Source organism: Chelonoidis abingdonii, chromosome 3 (assembly GCF_003597395.2).
Source record: "Chelonoidis abingdonii isolate Lonesome George chromosome 3, CheloAbing_2.0, whole genome shotgun sequence".
Taxonomy (NCBI): Eukaryota; Metazoa; Chordata; order Testudines; family Testudinidae; genus Chelonoidis; species Chelonoidis abingdonii.
Genome location: NC_133771.1, coordinates 185,566,069 through 185,585,383, shown reverse-complemented (window position 1 = coordinate 185,585,383; position 19,315 = coordinate 185,566,069). Strand labels below are relative to the sequence as shown.

The 19,315-nt window shown below is 44.6% G+C and overlaps 1 protein-coding gene across 1 annotated transcript in view; it reads left to right on the top strand.

The window, feature by feature from the left end:
* KCNK12 (potassium two pore domain channel subfamily K member 12) overlaps nt 1–17,265 on the top strand; it is a 56,282-nt gene extending 39,017 nt beyond the window's left edge. Inside the window, exon 2 of the mRNA XM_032771738.1 lies at nt 16,313–17,265. Within this exon, the coding sequence (XP_032627629.1) occupies nt 16,313–17,208 (896 nt within the window). The 3' untranslated portion in view covers nt 17,209–17,265. The remainder of the gene's footprint in view (nt 1–16,312) is intronic.
* The last annotated feature ends 2,050 nt before the right edge of the window (nt 17,266–19,315 follow it).

Below are 19,315 nucleotides of genomic sequence, written 5' to 3'. Positions count from 1 at the left end.
TAGGCTGACCTAGGAGAGAAGGCCTTAAAAGCCAGAGGCTAAGCAAGCAAGGGACCGCAAACAGGGGAGTTTAGAGGACACAGCAAACAGGGGAGTTTGGGAGGGAGTTTGTGGGTGGAAGATGTAATATAATAACTATGGTTAGGAAGAGCTGCATCACCAGTGCCAATGCTGCTCCTGTCTCCCCCACCTGTGCCTGTATCCAGACAGACAACCTAACCCTGGATGCCTCTGCCCAGATCCTGGTGTGGATTTGCAGAGACTGTGGCCTGCATTTCCCACCCACAGAAAGTCAGGCTGGGGGGACCATCCAATGTGAAAGGTGCCTGTTGGTGGAACCTCTCAGGAAACAGGTGGGAGAGTTAAATGAGGAGGTGGCTAGGCTGAGCAGCATCCATGCTCATGTGGAATTCCTTGAGAGTATTCACATGGAGACATCGAAGGCTGAGGAGGCTATCATGCTACAGAGGACTGCTGTCATGCTACAGGGGGAGGAGGATATGGCTCTGTCACAGGGAGGACACTGGCTGATAGTTACTTCTGGCAGCGGGCAGTGCTCCATCCCTACTCCCAAACCATCCACCATAGTGATGGAAAACCGATATGCTGCTCTGGCAATGAGTGATGAAGAATCACCCCTGAAGGAGGAGGAGAAGCCATATGCCCCCAAGGTTGCGAGGACTGCAGCCACCACTCCCAGGAGGAAACGTAGGGTAGTGGTGGAAGGTGACTCTCTTTTGAGGGGGACGGAGGCACCCATCTGTCACCCTGACATGACCTCCTGGGAGCTATGCTTCCTGCCAGAGGTCCATATCTGAGATATCACAGAGGGATTGTCGAGGATCATCCGGACCTCTGACTACTACCCCATGCTACTAATCCATGTAGGCACTAATGATACTGCGAGGTATTGCAGGTGGTTGTCTCTTCAATCCTTCCAGTCAAGGGTAGGGGGTCAGGCAGAGACAGATGCATCCTGGAGGTGAATGCCTTGCTGTGAGGATGGTGTCACCAGGAGGGCTTTGGCTTTCTTGACCATGGGATGCTGTTCCAGGAAGATAAGCAGAGATGGGGTCCACCTATCGAGGAAGGGGAAGAGAATATTTGGATACAGACTTAGTGAGGAGGGATTTAAATTAGCTTCAAAGGGGGCAGGCGACCAAAGCCCACAGGTAAGTCAAGAACATGGAGACCTTTGGAATTTGGGAGGAACATGGGCTGTTATAGCAGGGATAAGGGAGAGACAAGACAGAACTAGGGCGGGGGAATCAAATCAGTATTTTAGGTGTCTGTATACTAATGCAAGAAGTATGGGGAATAAACAGGAAGAACTCAAAATGGTAGTAAATAAACACAACTATGACATAGTTGGCATCACAGAGACCTAGTGGGATAATATGCATTACTAGAATATTGGTATACAAGGGTACAGCTTGCTCAGGAAGGACAGGCAGGAAAAAATGGAGGTGTCACCTTATATATTAAAAATGTATACACTTGGATTGAGGTTGAGATAGAAATACAAGACAGACTTTTTGAAAATCTCTGGGTAAGGATAAAATGGTTAAGGAACTAGGGTGATGTCATGGTCTACTATCGACCACCTAACCAGGAAGAAGAGTTAGATGAGGCTTTTTTTAAACAACTAACAAAATCATCCAAAGCGCAAGACTTGGTGGTGATGGGGGACTTCAACTACCCAGACATCTATTGGGAAAATAACACAGCAGGGCACAGATTATCCAATACATTCTTGGAATGTATTTGAGACAATTTTTTATTTCAGAAGGTGGAGACAGCTACTAGGGGAGAGTCTGTTCTAGATTTGATTTTGACAAATAGGGAGGAACTAGTTGAGAATTTGAAGGCAGCTTGGGGGTGAAAGTGATCATGAAATGATAGAGTGCATGATTCTAAGGAATGATAGGAGTGAGAATAGCAAAATAAAGACAATGGATTTCAAGAAGGCAGACTTTAGCAAACTCAGGGAGTTGGTAGGTAAGACCCCATGGGAAGCAAGTCTAAGAGGAAAAACAATTGAAGACATTGGCAGTTTTTTCAAAGAGACATTATTAAGGGCACAAGAGCAAACTATCCCACTGTGGAGGAAAGATTGGAAGTATGGCAAGAGACCACCTTGGCTTAAACAGGAGCTCTTTAATGATCTAAATATCAAAAAAGAGTCCTACAAAAAGTGGAAACTAGGTCAAATTACAAAGAATGAATATAAACAAATAACACAAGTATGCAGGGACAAAGTTAGAAAGGCCAAGGAACAAAAAGAGATCAAACTAGCTAGAGACGTAAAGAGTAACAAGAAAACATTCTACAAATATAGTAGAAGCAAGAGGAAGACCAAGGACAGGGTAGTCCTGTTGCTCAATGAGAGAGGAAAAATAATAACAGAAAATGTTTTCACCAAGAAGGTTGGTAGTGATTGGACATCTAACATAGTGAATGCCAGTGAAAATGAGGTAGGATCAGAAGAGGCTAAAATAGGGAAAGACCAAGTTAAAAATTACTTGGACAAATTAGATGTCTTCAAGTCACCAGGGCCTGATGAAATGCCTCAATACTCAAGGAGCTGACTGAGGAGATATCTGACCATTAGCGATTGTCTTTGAGAAGTCATGGAAGACGGGAGAGATTCCAGAAGACTGGAAAAGGGCAAATATAATGCCAATCTATAAAAAGGGAAATAAGGAAAACCCAGGGAATTACAGATCAGCCAGTTTAACTTCTGTACCTAGAAAGATAATGGAGCAAATAATGAAGCAATCAGTTTGGAAACATCTCGAAGATAATAAGGTGATAAGTAACAGTCAGGCTGGATTTGTCAAAAACAAATTGCATCAAACCAACCCTATAGCTTTCTTTGACAGGGTAAAAAGCCTTGTGGATGGGGGGAAGTGGTAGACATGGTATATCTTGACTTTAGTAAAGCTTTTGATGCTGTCTCGCATGACCTTCTCATTAACAAACTAGGGAAATACAACCTAGATGGAGCTACTGTAAGATAGGTGCAAAACTGATTGGAAAACCATTCCCAGTGAGTAGTTTTCAGTGGTTCGCAGTCATGCTGGAAAGGTATAACGAGTGTGGTTCTGCAGGGAACAGTTCTGGGTCCGGTTCTGTTCAATATCTTCATCAATTATTTAGATCAGAGGTCAGCAACCATTGGCATACAGCTCCCCAGGGTAAGCACCCTGGCAGGCTGGGCCGTTTATTTACCTCCCATGTCCACAGGTTTGGCCAGTCATGGCTCCTTCTGGCCATGGTTCGCCATCCCAGGCCAACGGAGGTGGAGGGAACCGGCACGGGCCACCCCCATTGGCCTGGAGTGGTGAACCGTGACCAGTGCAAGCTGCAATCAGCTGAACCTGAGGACATGGCAGGTAAACAGACTGGCCTGGTCCGCTAGGGTGCTTACCCTGGTCAGCCGTGTGCCAAAGGTTGCTGATCTCTGGTTTAGATAATGGCAGAGAGAGTACACTTATAAAGTTTGCGGACAACATCAAGCTGAGAGAGGCTGCAAGTGCTTTGGAGGATAGGATTAAAATTCAAAATGTTCTGTACAAACTGGAGAAATGGTCTGAAGCAAATAGGATGAAATACAATAAGGACAAATGCAAAGTACTCCATTTAGGAAGGAACTATCATTTGTGCACGTACAAAATGGGAAATGACTCCCTTGGAAGCAGTATTGCGGAAAGGGATCTGGGGGTCATAGTGGACCACAAGCTAAATATGAGTCAACATTGTAACACTATTGGAAAAAAAAGTGAACATCCTTGTGGGATGTATTAGCAGGAGTGTTGTAAGCAAGACATGAGAAGTAATTCTTCTGCTCTACTCTGTGCTGATTAGGCCTCAGCTAGAGTATTGTGTCCAGTTCTGGGTGCCACATTTCAGGAAGGATGTGGACAAATTGGAGAGAGTCCAGAGAAAAGCAACAAAAATTATTTAAAGGTCTAGAAAACATGACCTATGAGAAACGATTGAAAGAATTGGCTTTGTTTAGTCTGGAAAAGAGAAGACTGAGAGGGACATGGTAACAGTTTTCAAGTATGTAAAAGGTTGTTACAAGGAGGAAGGAGAAAACTTATTTTTCTTAACCTCTGAGGATAGGACAAGAAGCAATAGGCTTAAATTGCCCAGCAAGGGAGGTTTAGGTTGGACATTAAGAAAAACTTCCTAACTATCAGGGTGGTTAAGCACTGGAATAAATTACATAGGGAGGTTTTGGAATCTCCATCACTGGAGATTTTTAAGAGCAGGTTGGACAAACACCTGTCAGGAATGGTCTAGATAATATTTAGTCATGCCATGATTGCAAGGGACTGGACTAGATGACCTCTCAAGGGTCATTTCAGTTCTATGATTCTATTAAATCAATGTTCATGTTTTTGGACCAGCTCTGTTGCAGAATACTGGATTCTCATAAGTTATATTGTTTAAATCTAAAAGAAATATAGAAGGAGTCCTGGCAAAATATACATGATATGAAAAAGGGCTGAGAATGTTACTGCTGGATCCTTAACTTTTGCATGTTCTGATTTTGCGATTTAAATTTTGCAGTAATAATGTTGCATTAACACAGTCTTTTGAATTTAATTAATTATTTATCCAACCATTGTATACCTGAACTGGTCTGAAAGCATAAATCAGGAATTATTTTGGAGCTGAAAAATAGTGTTTCTTTGTAAATCATTGTCAAGTTTCCTTCCCCACTCTGAACTTTAGGGTACAGATGTGGGGACCTGCATGGACACTTATAAGCTTAATTACTAGCTTAGATCCGGTATCGCCACCTCCATCCAGAATTTTCAGTGTCTGGATCACTCCCTTTCCCCCTAAAACTTTCCCCTCCCTGGGTAGCCTTGAGGGACTCCTTCACCAATTCCCTGGTGAGTCCAGATTCAATCCCTTGGATCTAAAAACAGGGAAAAATCAATCAGGTATTAAGAAAAAGGCTTTTAATTAAAGAAAAGAAAGGTAAAAGAAAACCTCTGGGAGAGATTAGCATACCAGCTATTCTCACAGACAACAGATTTAAAACACAGAGGATGTTTCCCTGGGCACAAATTTAGTTACACAAAAAAAAAATTCCCAGTTTGATTCTACCTCTAATTGCATAAGACAGGTTACAAAGAAATAAACATAAACCTATTTATTCCTTTCTAAAACTTACTACTCTGATAAGAGGCTGGATCCTTGATCTTTTTCACTCTGACTGAAACTGAAACTTTTAAACAAAGGAAAAACTTCCCTCCTTCCTTTTGAAACATCTTGTTCCTCCATTGGTCCCTCTGGTCAGATGTTAGCTAGGCTAGGTGAACTTTTTAACCCTTTACAGGTAAAAGAGGTAAGTACCCTTACCCAGCTTTTTAGACAACACATGAAACATATCTGGGTGGAATTACCACTGGGACAATTACAAATGAACCATGTAACTGAGGATACATGGGATATAGTTGTGGAGGAGTGGTGGGAAAAGAGATGATATCATGTTGTAATTTTTAAATCCCCCACCTTTTTCAGGCTGACTTGTTATATACTTAAACCAAAACTTCGAAAAATCATTGGGCAAATAGAAGATTATGCACTACTCAGCAAGAGAGAAGAGTTTCTATAAAATCCCAAGGCGAGGGGGAGAAATCATAAGCGATGGCAAATTTCCACTATGTGGAAATAATAGGTGCAGAGACCTAGTAATCTAATGAAAGTCTGTCAGTGATGGGCACATAGAATGCTAATATACCCTGGGTTATTTGGAAATGAATACCACGTATGTGAATATGAAACCATTTTCTCTCTGGATGAGTGATAAGTATGGAAGCAGAAAAGTCCTGCAGAGATCATGATTGTCTCTATCTTCAGCTAAGATTAATGTCAACACACTCTCTAACGGTTTTCAAGAGACTGCCATAATACGCATATATACGGTACTGATCTGGATAACCTAGAGCTATACTCCTCAGTGTGTTAAATAGAACTCTCTTTAGTGTAGCTAAGATAAATCTAATGTCCATTAGCAGGTAGCCTGAAAAATTGGCTTCTGTTTGATTCAACAAGGCAATTTGCCCATAGTTAATCCACCAGTGTAACTTTCCTCACGCCAGTGAATTTAAAGCAGGGATGAAATTGGCCACTTAATTTTACAGCTGAATATAATCCAAATTATTAATTATAAGTAAATAGTCTAGACAGAAAAGGTGTGTTTGAGACATAAAGGAATGTAACATTGGAAAGTAGATCAAATGAGAGTAGGATGCACTCTGTGTTATAGAAAGGGGGGTAGAGCAGGAGAGAAGCAACACTAACCTCAAGTCGGCAAAGTACTTAGTCACCTTGGGATCATGGTCGCTGGATGGCTATACTGAGAATACTCAGTCAGAGTAAACTGCAAAGAAGGGGCACAATCCCCAAACGGTTGGGTTTATCTAATATAGACTCACCAAAGCACTAACAAAAAAGCTTCTGTAATCACCTACGATTATCAAGAAGCTAAACTAAGTCCTTAAGATCCAGCCTTTGGCTCCCACCCAGGACAGCCATTAAGCGAGGTTATTAAAACTTATCACCATAAATAACATCTACAATCCAAGGGATAGACACATACCACATCGGGTCAATGAATATTCAGATCTCACCCAATGCAGCTTACAGCCAATTCTTATTCTCAAATCTAAGATTCATTTAAAAGAAACGAGTTACTGTGGTAAAGACATTTATATCTGCACAGCGTATGGGCTAGACCCAAGACAGATGGGAGATCCACAGAAGTTGTGGAGAATAGACGGGCTAAGAATTCTGTGGACTCCAGATCCAGACGGACAGGCAGACTGGCCATCAACAGACATCAAGGTAACACAAGGACAGAAGACAGCGGTGGTGAGAATAGCAGTGCCAAGTGACAGCCACATCGGAAGAAGGAATATGAGAAGCTGAGAAGTACAGGGCGAGAGAGGAACGAGAGAGGATGGTGGAAGTGGAGCCAAGTGGTCCAGGTGGTGGTAGGAGCACTTGGGCTGTGACTCCTAAGCTGGGTGAGTGGCTCCAACAGACCCAGGAAACATCAGAGCGCTCTGTCCAGAAGAGTGCAGGCTAGAACAGCTAAGATTACTGCGCAGACCCCTCAAACCCAGCCCTGGTAGAGGACCCGAGGTTGAGGAAGAACACAACACACAGAAAAAAAAAAATTCCCATCTCACCCTAATGGGTATCTAGCTGGTCTAGCCTGCACTTTCCTGGACAGAGAGCTCTGATGTTGTTCCTGGGATCTGTTGGAGCCACTCACCCAGCTTAGGAGTCACTGCCCCGAGTGCTCCTACCACCACTGGGACCACTTATATATGAGCAATGCTATATATATGAGCAAGTTCTTAGGTCAATTTCATTACCGAGATGGTGAAGTTGATGATTTGTAAAAGTCCTTCCAGAATCGGTTAAATGGGTTATAGTCCAATAGGCAGTCCATGTGCACAGTTTGTTCAAATTCTTCCATGAAAAAGTGCAGGGCTAATCCAGAGGAGACCTCAGTCTTGTGGCTTGAACTTCCCCTGACAAAGTTTAAGCTGATCTGAGATAAAACAGGACAAGGTCTGAAACTTCCTTTATAGTTCTCTAGCAGGCTGACAGCATCTTAACAGCAGACATGGCAGCAGGGGTCTTCCCGGATGAAGAATAGGCAGTGTATACTGTTGCTTTGAAACTCAACTTCTATTTTCTATATATACACCTGTAAACTAGTAGTATTCATTAACATAAGGCAATTAGCCATTCAGACTATCAAGGCATTCCATTATGGCACAGACAATTTAAACTGAAGACAATGCAAGTAATATTATTTCCTGCAGTATCTTACATCTTTGATCTTAAGGTTAATTGAACCATCCATATGCATAATGTAATATAATTAACACATGAATGGGAATTAGCATCCACAAGTTAATCTGGTTACACTGGTAATTTCTAATCAGATATAGGTAAATACAGAGAAATACAATTAGTATCTATTCCTAATCCTCTAGGAATACAGGCCTACAAGAAATGGCCCTGTTTACCATTTCAATAAGTCCTTACAGGTTGTTTTTGGGTCACACAGCCTGATGTCTGTTTAACCCTTGCTGGCTCAGCACCATACACCTGCTTAACTTTAAGCACATGTGTAGTCTTACTGGTCATAGAATATCAGGGTTAGAAGGGCCCTCAGGAGGTCATCTAGTCCAACCCCCTGCTTAAGGCAGGACCAGTCCCCAAACAGATTTTTACTCTGTTCCCTAAAGCACTCCCTCAAGGATTGAAATCACAACCCTGGGTTTAGCAAGCCAATGCTCAAACCACTGAGCTATCCCTCTCCCCTTTGTCAATTGGAGTATGCACAAGCTTAAAGTTAAACACAATCTTCATTAACAAAGGCTTAAATTGGTTGCTCTCATCTATATTTCATCAAGGCTAAAGAAAGTTTGGAGGGATAAAGTTGTCTGAGGCAGCCTTCGTTTTTGCTGTGCACTCTGAAAGTCTGATTCACCATTGCTCTGCACTTTGCATAGACAAGAAGCAAGGAATTGCAAAATCAGACTGCATGTTTCCACTATCGCCAGCCTCAAAGGTTCAAAAATCATGGGTCAGAACTCCCCCAAATCATGAGATTAGCACAAAAATCATGAGATAAATAGTGTTTTGGTCTCTCTTTTGATTTTTTTTTAACTCTACCAGTGCCAGGGTTGACAATTTTGTGTGGATGTATTCCTGGAGGTTTCATCACATGGCACTATTTAATTGAAGATTAATCTTTAATTTATGGAGACTCCAGGACAATTCTGGAAGGTTTGCAACCTTACCCAAAGCACATGTGGGACCATTATTGTTGCCCACTCCCAAATGTATTGAAAAGGTGATTTTTGGCCCTGCTGCAGGACCTCTCACCCTCACATCTGCCTGTCTCCCTGCCTGCCAATTGATTAATTCTATCAAGCCCCAGCCCAGCCCTGCTCCTGCTGCAGCTCCCAGGGGTTCTTCTTTCCCTTTTCCCAGGCTTAGGCCATATGTCCACCATAGTCCCCTTCTCAGGTCTGATGTTGCAGGGAGGGAGAAGGGAGGGGAGAGGAGCAGAAAGGAGCTGTCTGGGTCACAGGAGAGGAGGGTGAAAGAGGAAGTGGAACTGCTGTGCTCTTTCTGCTCCCTCTTCACCCTTCCCATCCTCTGACAATAGTGTTGAGTCCTGATGGAAGGGGTAGAGAGCAGCGCCTGCATCTACAGCAGCCCTGATTGGCTGCTCTTCCCAGGAGGTGAGTGGGGAAATTAGCCACTCAGAGAGGAGTTCATCCCCTCCCTCTACCACCCTCCCCTCGCCCCCGGGCTGAAATTTGCAAGAGGGCTGGGGGTTCTCACATCATTGTCCAGCCCTGGCTGAAATTCTATGATGTGCAAAAGAATCACAAGCACTAGCAACATACTGGAATTCCTATGGCCTCCCAGGGAACAGCTGGGGGCTGACCGCCAATAATAAAACTAATGGTCCTGTATGTAGGGGATCACAGAGCAGTCATTCAATATAGTGATGAGGACCTGTATGTTCTTGGCCTAACGATGCCTTTTCAAGCTCCACATCCTGCCCCCCTGACTCCTACCCACCCTATGGAACGGGGGGGGGGGGAGGGAGTCTGCTCAGAGTCTATTACTCCAACTGTGTAACTTCTATAGAGTTACTTTTGATTTACATTGGTGTAACTGAGATTAGAAGCAAGTTTTTGATGTGTAGTATTGTTTGTATAATGGACCAGATCCTTAGCTAGTGTATAAATTACTCCTGGGGGAATTCTGCATCACTATGCAATGCAGAATTTTGCAGAAATGAACGTGCGCGCAGAATTTCTTTTCCCCCACAGAAATGGGCTGCAGTGCTGCTGGCTGCCACTAGGGGCCACTGGACTTGGCAGCTCACACATAGAAGACAATGCTAGAGGGAGGGAGAGGGAGCTAGAGGGTTCCTGGCAGGGGCGGTTCCAGGCACCAGCGCAGCAAGCGTGTGCCTGGAGAACAAGCTGGGGGGGGTCATGTGCCAGTCGCTGTGAGGGCGGTAGTCAGGCGGCCTTCGGCGGCATGCCTGCGGGAGGTCAGCCGGTCCCGCGGCTTTGGTGGCAATTCGGCGGCGGGTATGCCAAAGGCGTGGGACTGGCAGATCACCCGCAGAAATGCCGCCAAATCCGCGTGACCAGTGGCCGAAGGCTGCCAGACTGCCGTGCTTAGGGCAGCAAAACACATAGAGTCACCCTTAGTTCCTGGCAGCTGCAGTTCCCAGCATGCCTTGAGGGAAGGAGAGGGCGGCGCAGAGGAAACTATGTGCAACCCTGAGACCAAGCATCAGGCTGTTTCTCCCTCTGGATCCCTGGGCTGTGGGGGGGGCTATGATTTGGCTTTGGGTTGGTGGGGTTGTGGGTATCTGGGTAAGGGAGGGCTCTGCAGCTGGTCTTGGGGGAAGAAGGTGCAGGTATCTGGGCTCTGGGGGGGAGGAAGTTTGGGTGTAGTGGCTGGGCTCTCTTGGGGAAGGGGTTGTGGGTGTATGGCCCCCTTCTTGGGGGAAGGAAGGGGACAGAGAAACAGGACCTGGGGTGTCATGGGGGTTTCTTTAACTCTCTAATCCTGGGAGGATTTTTGTGTATGTCTGTATTGTTACAGACATACTTGCTGACAGGTATTTTGAAATAAATTACCAAAATAATTGAAACTGGTGTGATTATGTAGTGTTATTTTTGACAATTAAAATTTGCAGAATTTTGCAGAATTTTAAAATATTGTGTGCAGAATTTTAAATTTTTTGGCACAGAGTGCCCCCCGGAGTAATAAATATATGATTCAAGAGAACTTAGGGGGGAGGGATAGCTCAGTGGTTTGAGCATTAGCTGCTAAATCCAGCATTGTAAGCTCAATCCTTGAGGGGGCCACTTGGGGATCTGGGGCAAAATCAGTACTTGATCCTGCTAGTGAAGGCAGGGGGCTGGATTCAATGACCTTTCAGGGTCCCTTCCAGCTCTATGAGATGGGTATATCTCAAATTATTATTATTTATTAACTATGCTGAAAGATCTGGACCAATTTCAACCTATTCTGTTAATTGCTGATTCTGTATCCATTAACAGTACTATACAGGATTGCAGAAAGGTGTTTGCATGATACATGTTATTCAGTATCCTGAGTATGCTGTATAGCTTGTATAACAGCATTAAGCATCTATAAGTCTTTGAAAGCAATTTACTACAATGTTGCCTGGGCCATGTTTACTTATTACTATTTAATGATTTGATGGCATCCATTATTCTTTTCTCTTTTTAAAGTCTGGATTACATTTTCTTTTAGCTCCTCTGTTCATTTTTGCAGGACAGTAACCATTCAAAATACAGAGCTATACTTTTTATTTAGGATCATGGTTATTTCATAGGTTCAATGTATAATTTTTCATAGTAGTCTCCAAATTAAATCATTATTTCTTCTGTTCCTGTAGGATTGTGTATCTGTCAAGGGGTATTTCATTTTCATTGAGTTCTTCTAGCTCTCTGCCTGCTTCTCTTGTCCCTTATAAAATGTTTGTCTTTTGCAGTATCATGGCTGGTTGTTAAAAAGATTGGTAAGTGTTTGCTTGACGTGTTCTATCTAACTCCCAGAACTCACAATTTCCTTATTCTGCCCCACTGATGTACCTCATATCCGATACAGCAGAGAAAGAAATTTAGGATGAGATCCTTATCTCCCCTCCAGCTGGTTTACAAAATGTAAAAGGGAAGTAGCATTGAAAAGGGGCCTTAAAAGCCCTGTATCTGACTAGGGGAGGATTCCCTCCCATGTGGGTACTGTGAAAAACTGGCATAAGGCTGCCTCCCAAGGACCCCTTCAGAAGTTCAAGTATAAGGTGTTCCAGGGTGGGGTCAGAGACAGAAGGGGCATGTCAGAGGCAAGGTCACAGCACTCATCACTGTGGAGGTTTCAGGCAATGCTGAAGCATGTAGGGCAGCCTGGAGGGGCTGCTGTAGTTTGACCACCACTAAGGGGAGGCCTCTCCAGCCCCTGGAACAGCCTACGCTCAGGTTACAAAGATGGCTTAAATTCCCCTTAGTTTCCCTGACCCTGGCCTGGGCTCTAGAGGCACAACACCTCACCCTTAATTTCTGGGGCCCCCCCTTAACTCCTAGGCCTTTGTGCTGAAGCCTGCCATTTTGATGTTGACTCCACTAGGAACTGGACTGATCCTTTCTCAAAGGTTAACAAACAGCCATCAGAAGATAGTAACTCTTGCTCACTACCAAGGTAGACCAAATTTAGACTCATGATCTAGAAATGAAAGGCTCTGTATTACCATTCCTCTGAGCATTTCATTGTATAGTCTGGCACACAGGCTTTTTATTATTTTACATTTCTGTACAACTTTGCAGAACCTCCCAGACAGGTTTTTACCTGGTGAAACTGTAGTCATTGTCACAATGAGACTATGAAATGAATAATGACTTCTAATGGTTTGAATTCCCCAGAAAGCTTGAGCATGGATGCCAGCTCTTAGGGAATGTCCGCTTTTGAAGATCTACAGCATAACTTACTGGGGAAAGATCTGAATACATAATTGACAACTTATGTTTTCTAAATGTCCTTGAGTCCTTCAAAAGCATTAGGAGGGGGAAAAAATCAGTTCTCTAGTGTGATTTGTGTGGAGGTGAAAAAAGAGGTTGTAATCTTTTTTCTTTAGAAGTTCTGTAAATCTCTCCAGCTGGCAGATGCCACACTTTAGCATTTTAATGTTGCTATGATATGTGGGCTCTCTGTAAAGTTAAGTTTCTCTCTTACTAGTTTGAACCCTGACTATAACAGGATTCCAAAAAGAACTAGATAAATGCATGGAGGCTAGGCCCATCAATGGCAGGGATGGTGTCTCTAGCCTCTGTTTGCCAGAAGCTGGGAATGGGCAACAGGGGATGGATCACTTGATGATCACCTGTTCTGTTCATTCCCTCTAGGGCACCTGGCCCTGGCCACTGTCCAGAAGACAGGATACTGGGCTAGATGGACCTTTGGTGTGATCCAGTATAGCCGTTCTTATGTTCTTAGTTGCAGTGTGCAATTAAAGATCTCCCTCCCTGTGATGGGGTTCACAGACCCCTCACTGAGACTAAAGGAGTAATGGAGCAGTTCTGGGCCCAGAAGGCCCTGACCTTCAGCAACTGCACAGCATGCTCCAAATGGATGGCCTGCTTAAAAGGAGACTCTGACAGTCAAGCTGGGGAGAGTGAAGGAGAGATTGGCAGCAGGCAGGTAGCCGGGCTGTAGCTTCTGGGACAGAGGATCTATAGGAGAAGAGCCTGGACTATGGGTAAGACCCAACCAAAAGGCCAAGGACCTGATACCCTTTTTTCTCGCCTCTCTCCCCTGATAAGGGGAAGCAAATGGACACTGAAAAGTGGACTAGGAAGATCCAACTAACTGTTTGACCTAGTGAGACTGTGGAAGCAACCCTCTGCTAAGAGGGAAGCTGAGTGCCATGACCACATCCTAAAGTGGAGCGAGAACAGGACAAGGTAGGAAGAGCCCCAGGGGAGGCTCATCTGTTCTACCAGCTAGGAAGGACCAAGGCTATGTCAGCAGGAGAGCTTAGCTACAGGAGAGCTTAGGCATAGCTAGATGGTTGGATTCAAAGAGTAGTGATCAACGGCTGGATGTCTAGATAGCAGCCATTATCAACCAGAGTGCCCCAGAGGTTGGTCCTGGGGCCGGTTTTGTTCAATATCTTTATTAATGATTTGGATGATGGGATGGATTGCACCCTCAGCAAGTTCACAGATGACACTAAGCTGGGAGGAGAGGTAGATAAGCTGGAGTGTAGGGATGGGGTCCAGAGTGACCTAGACAAAATGGAGGATTGAGCCAAAAGAAATCTGATAAGGGTCAACAAGGACAAGTGCAGAGTCTTGGACTTAGGAAGGAAGAATCCCATGCAGGCTGGGGACCAACTGGCTAAGCAGCAGTTCTGCAGAAAAGGACCTGGGGATTACAGTGGACAAGAAGCTGGATATGAGTCAGCAATGTGCCCTTGTTGCCAAGAAAGCCAAGGGCATATTGGGTTGTATTAGTAGGAGCATTGCCAGCAGATCGGGCGAAGTGATTATTCCCCTCTATTCAGCACTGGTGAGGCCACACCTGGAGTACTGTGTCCAGTTTTGTTCCCCCCACTACAAGAAGGATGTAGACAAATTGGAGAGAGTCCAGCGGAGGGCAATGAAAATGATTAGGGGGCTGGGTCACATGACTTATGAGGAGAGACTGAGGGAACTGTGGTTCTTTAGTCTGCAGAAGAGAAGAGTAAGGGGGGATTTGATAGCAGCTTTCAACTACTTGAAGGGCTGTTCCAAGCAATACGGTGCTAGACTGTTCTCAGCGGTGGCAGATGACAGAACAAGAAGCAATGGTCTCAAGTTGCAGTGTGGAAGGTCTAGGTTGGATATTAGGAAACACTATTTCACTAGGAGAGTAGTGAAGCACTGGAATGGGTTACCTAGGGAGGTGGTGGAATCTCCTTCCTTAGAGTTTTTTAAAACCTGGCTTGACAAAGCCCTGGCTGGGATGATTTAGCTGGGGATTGGTCCTGCTTTGAGCAGGGGATTGGACTAGATGACCTCCTAAGGTCCCTTCCAACCCTAATATTCTATGATTCTATTCTAATTACAGGATATTTTTAGGTAGTGGTGACGTATCTAATTAAATTATTTAAACAATTCTGTTAAAAAAAGAAAACAATAGTATATAGCATTATTAAATGTGTTTTACATGACATTTGCAAAGGGGAGGTTTGTGTCTAAAAAACATATGGCCATTGACAGCTGCTTTCAACTAACTAAAAGGGGGTTCCAAAGAGGATGGATCTAGACTGTTCTCAGTGGTAGCAGATGACAGAATAAGGAGTAATGGCCTCAAGTTGCAGTGGGGGAGGTTTAGGTTGGATATTAGGAATAACGTTTTCACTAGGTGGGGGTGGTGAAGCACTGAAATGGGTTATCTAGGGACGTAGTGGAATCTCCTTCCTTAGTGGTTTTTAAAGTCAGGCTTGACAAAGCCCTGGCTGGGATGATTTAGTTGGGAAATGGTCCTGCTTTGAGCAGGGGGTTGGACTAGATGACCTCCTGAGGTCCCTTTCAACCATGATATTCTATGATTATAAAGTTTTGATATCATGTGCTCACAATACATTAACTGCTTGTTTGAACTCAGAAGCAATATTTTATTTTTTCTTGATTTTCATTCCATTCATGAAGCTTATGCTAGTATAGTAGCTTGTTTTAAGTCTACAGGATTCCATAATTCTTACTGCTGGTGGGGTTTAATTAAAGTTTCTATTATTTTTTCTATCAAAAATTGAAAAGTCTGATGACTGGATATAATTTTTATCACTTTCCAAAAGCAAATGAAACAAATGTAACTTATTCAAAATATTTCACATGCACAGCAACAAAAATATATTATCTGGAAGACAGACAGTTCTGTCTTCTAAAAAGTTGAAAGAACTGGGTTTAGAGCTACAAAACCAAGATGTTAGCTATTTACTAACTCTTGGTCTGTGCCTGTAGGGTGTTTTGCAATGGAGCCATGATTTCACTCATACCCCTTTGTGCAATGATACTTTCAGGACAGTTAGTCTGGTTCTGTATTTGAACAGAAGGCTTTGAAGGAAGTGCTCTTACATTTAAAAGATAATCAAGGTTCAAATTCCTTTACTATTGTACACATTGAAATCTGTCATCTGTTAGCAGGAGTTGATATAATCATAGTGACACCTTAACTTGGGTGGGGCTACAATGATTTACAGCAGTTAAGGAACTGTTACTTGGATATAGAGAACTAAACTTTCCAGAGGTTCATGCTGGCTTGAATGAACAGAAGCAAAGCTGTGGTGTATTAATTTAACATCGTTACCAAGTGATTTGAGCTTATGATTTCTGATTTTGCTGAGCTGCTAATACAACTCATCCAAACACAATAGCTCTTCTCTGTTAATAACTTACACTTCATCTCCTAGAGACTTTTTTGCTCCCTCTTGAATACTGGTCACCTTGTCCAGCATTCTGGAATCTTCCTCACCTCCTAAGAAATAATTCACTCTAATTCAGGCTGGTCCAAACTGAGTTATACACAGCATGATTTCACTAGCTGGTTAAACATATTCCAAGCCAATTGTCAAAGTGAAAGGGGATGTGGTGGATTAAGATATACTAGGAGTATATGCAAGAAGAGCTATGTCGTGATTATAATTACATTATCTGTGCCTCTGCAGGTTTTGGAATGACCACACCCGCAACAGTGGCTGGAAAAGTGTTCCTCATAATTTATGGCCTATTCGGGTGTGCTGGGACTATCCTTTTCTTCAATCTGTTCCTGGAGCGTATTATCTCTCTCCTGGCTTTTATTATGAAGGCTTGTCATGAGCGGCAGCTGCGAAGAAGTGGTCTTCTACCCCCTAACTTTCGAAGGGGATCAGCTGTCTCTGAAATGGACAGCCTTGCTGGATGGAAACCATCCGTTTATCATGTGATGCTGATTCTGGGAATTTTTGCCTTTACACTGGCTTGCTGTGCCTCAGCAATGTACACAGCAGTGGAAGGATGGAACTACATTGACTCCTTATACTATTGTTTTGTCACCTTCAGCACTATTGGCTTTGGAGATTTGGTAAGCAGTCAAAATGCAGTGTACCAAAATCAGGGATTATACAGATTTGGAAACTTCATGTTTATATTAATGGGTGTATCTTGCATATACTCCCTTTTTAATGTCATATCAATTGTAATCAAGGAAGTTTTAAACTGGCTGTTGAAAAAATTTGGATGCAGGTGTTGCTCAAAGTGCCATAAATCAAGTGCCCGCCTTGGTCGTCGCAATGCCATCACCCCAGGAAGTCGCTTCCGTAGGCATAACATCTCTGTGGAAACTGATGGACAGTATGACAGTGACACAGAAGGGAGGAGGCTTTCTGGTGAAATGATTTCAATGAAGGAGCTCACAGCATCAAACAAAGTATCTCTGGCCATTTTGCAAAAGCAGCTTTCCGAGATGGCCAATGGGTACCCTAGAAACGTCAGTATGAACAGCAGACAAAATGGCTTCTCTGCAGGCATTGGTGCACTAGCTATCATGAACAATAGGTTGGTAGAAACAAGTGATTCTAGGTAGAGTTTGACAGTCTCTTCTATAAGATAATGACATTTTCTTATTCTTTATTTAATAAAAAACAAGTTATTAGGCTGATATTATCATGAGCTTATGGAAGTTCCTAAGTGAAGAGATAAACTCCGAACAAGCAGCAGGTCTATTTTTATTTTATTTTTCTGAAGTCTTCTCTGGGTTGCAATACCATCTTTGCCCTAATGTGTTTTATTCTCCACATGACTGGTGTTGGGAATGGCATCATACAGCATTTGATATGCATTTAGAGCAGAGTTGAAGTGTAGGAGGGCATGCAAAGTCAAGTCCCCCACCCCCAGATTGGCCTGCTGGGAGTGGGGAGGGAGAGAAGCTCTGTTCTTCTCTCCCTGTGCATCCCCCTGGCACGTTCAGCCATTCTCCCTGGCAGCTGGGTGGGGAGAGGGACAGAGCTGCTTCTGCCTGGCTGGGAGGCAGTGACGGCCTGCTCCCTTCCCATGCTTGGCTGCCAGGGACAGCAGCTGAGCATGCCAGGGGAAAGAGGGCTCTGGGTCTCTCGGCCCTAGTCAGTGGTAGTAGAGCCCAGGCAGGGAGCAGGCTGCCATTGCCTCCCAGGCAGGCTCTCTCAGGCAGAAATAGCTCCATCCTGCTTCCTGGCCGGCTGCCAGGGAGAGCAGCTAAACATGCCGAGGAGGCGGGGGGCGGGGGGGAAGTGCAGGGAGAGAAGGACAGAGTCCCTCCTCCGCCCCCCAGTTAACATGAGGTGGGGAGAGCATGGCAGCCCTGGGCTGGGCACAGGGCTAAAGCAGGGAGGGGGTGTCACTGGACAGAGGACATATGTTGGGCAGTCATGTGTCTTCCCCTTTAGATTGTGCCCCCCCCAGTATGGGGAGACACAAGTCTATGATTTAGAAGAATGGTATATGTGGCTACGTGTGAAGACAGTGCCCTAATCAAGATGCTTTTCACCTAGCTGTGAACTTTGAATCCAGATCTGAAGTACTTGTTCATTCTCTACAATGAAGAAAAGCATCTTGTTCTTCATTGTAGAGAATGGCCTGAACCAAAATCCTGAATCTAAATGCCAGACAATCACTACGCTCTTGAATGGACTTGCACAGGAAAATGATAAAAGACAAAAACACACTATCACTTGTGAGTGAACACTTTTCACAAAGCGATCGCTCTATATCTGACCTCACTCTCAAAGGAAACCTGCAGAACACCTTCAATAGATGAGTCGAGGAGCTTACATTCATAACTTTGCTAGATGCTAAAAATCATGGACTGAGTAAAGACACTGGATTTATGGAGTATTACAATGGTTTGTAACCCACTAACCCCCCTCAGCTTTTTTATCCCCCTTTCTTTCCCCATATGACTGGAGAGGTGCTAACAGCCCACTTCATCTTGAACAGTCCCTTGAAATATGTTTTAACTACTTATGCTAACTATGGGAGCCTGGTTTGTATAATTTTTGGTGGTGCCCAGAACAGGTCCAAGCAGAGCTGTCCCATCCATAGAATGGACCAGGGCAACTGCCCCGGCCCCATGCTTTGGGAGGCCCCACACTTCAGGGGGACGTGGGGTCCAGAGTGATCTGGGCGGTTGGCGGGTGGTCTGGCGCTGGCAGCAGCTAGTGACTTGGCCCCAGCCCGCCCCACTGGCACCTGGCATCACTCGGGGAAGAGGGCGGAAACCAGAAAAAGGCAGGGACAGGAACTTGGGGGAAGGGGTGGAATGGGGGTGGGGTGGAGCAGGTGCAGAAAGAGGTGGGGCAGGGTCTTGGGGAAAGGGATGGAGTGGGGGAGGAGCAGGGCAGGCTGGGGCCAGGTCGCTCACTGCTGCCAGCACCAGGCCCCTTGCTAATCCCCCAGGCTGCCTGGGGCCAGGTTGCTTGGTGCTGCTGGCACCAGGCCCCCCGCTAACCCTCCAGGCTGCCCTGGACACTACATGCCCCTGAAGCACCAGACCCCCGCAAAGTGCAGGGCCCGGAGCAGTTGCCCTGGTCTGTCTTATGAGTGGGACCGCTATGAAAATATAAGCCCAAACATTGGTGGAGTTGGGACCACGTTCCTGAATATTGGTGGCACATGGGCACCAGGGGCCCATATAACTCGCCACTTATGATGCTAAA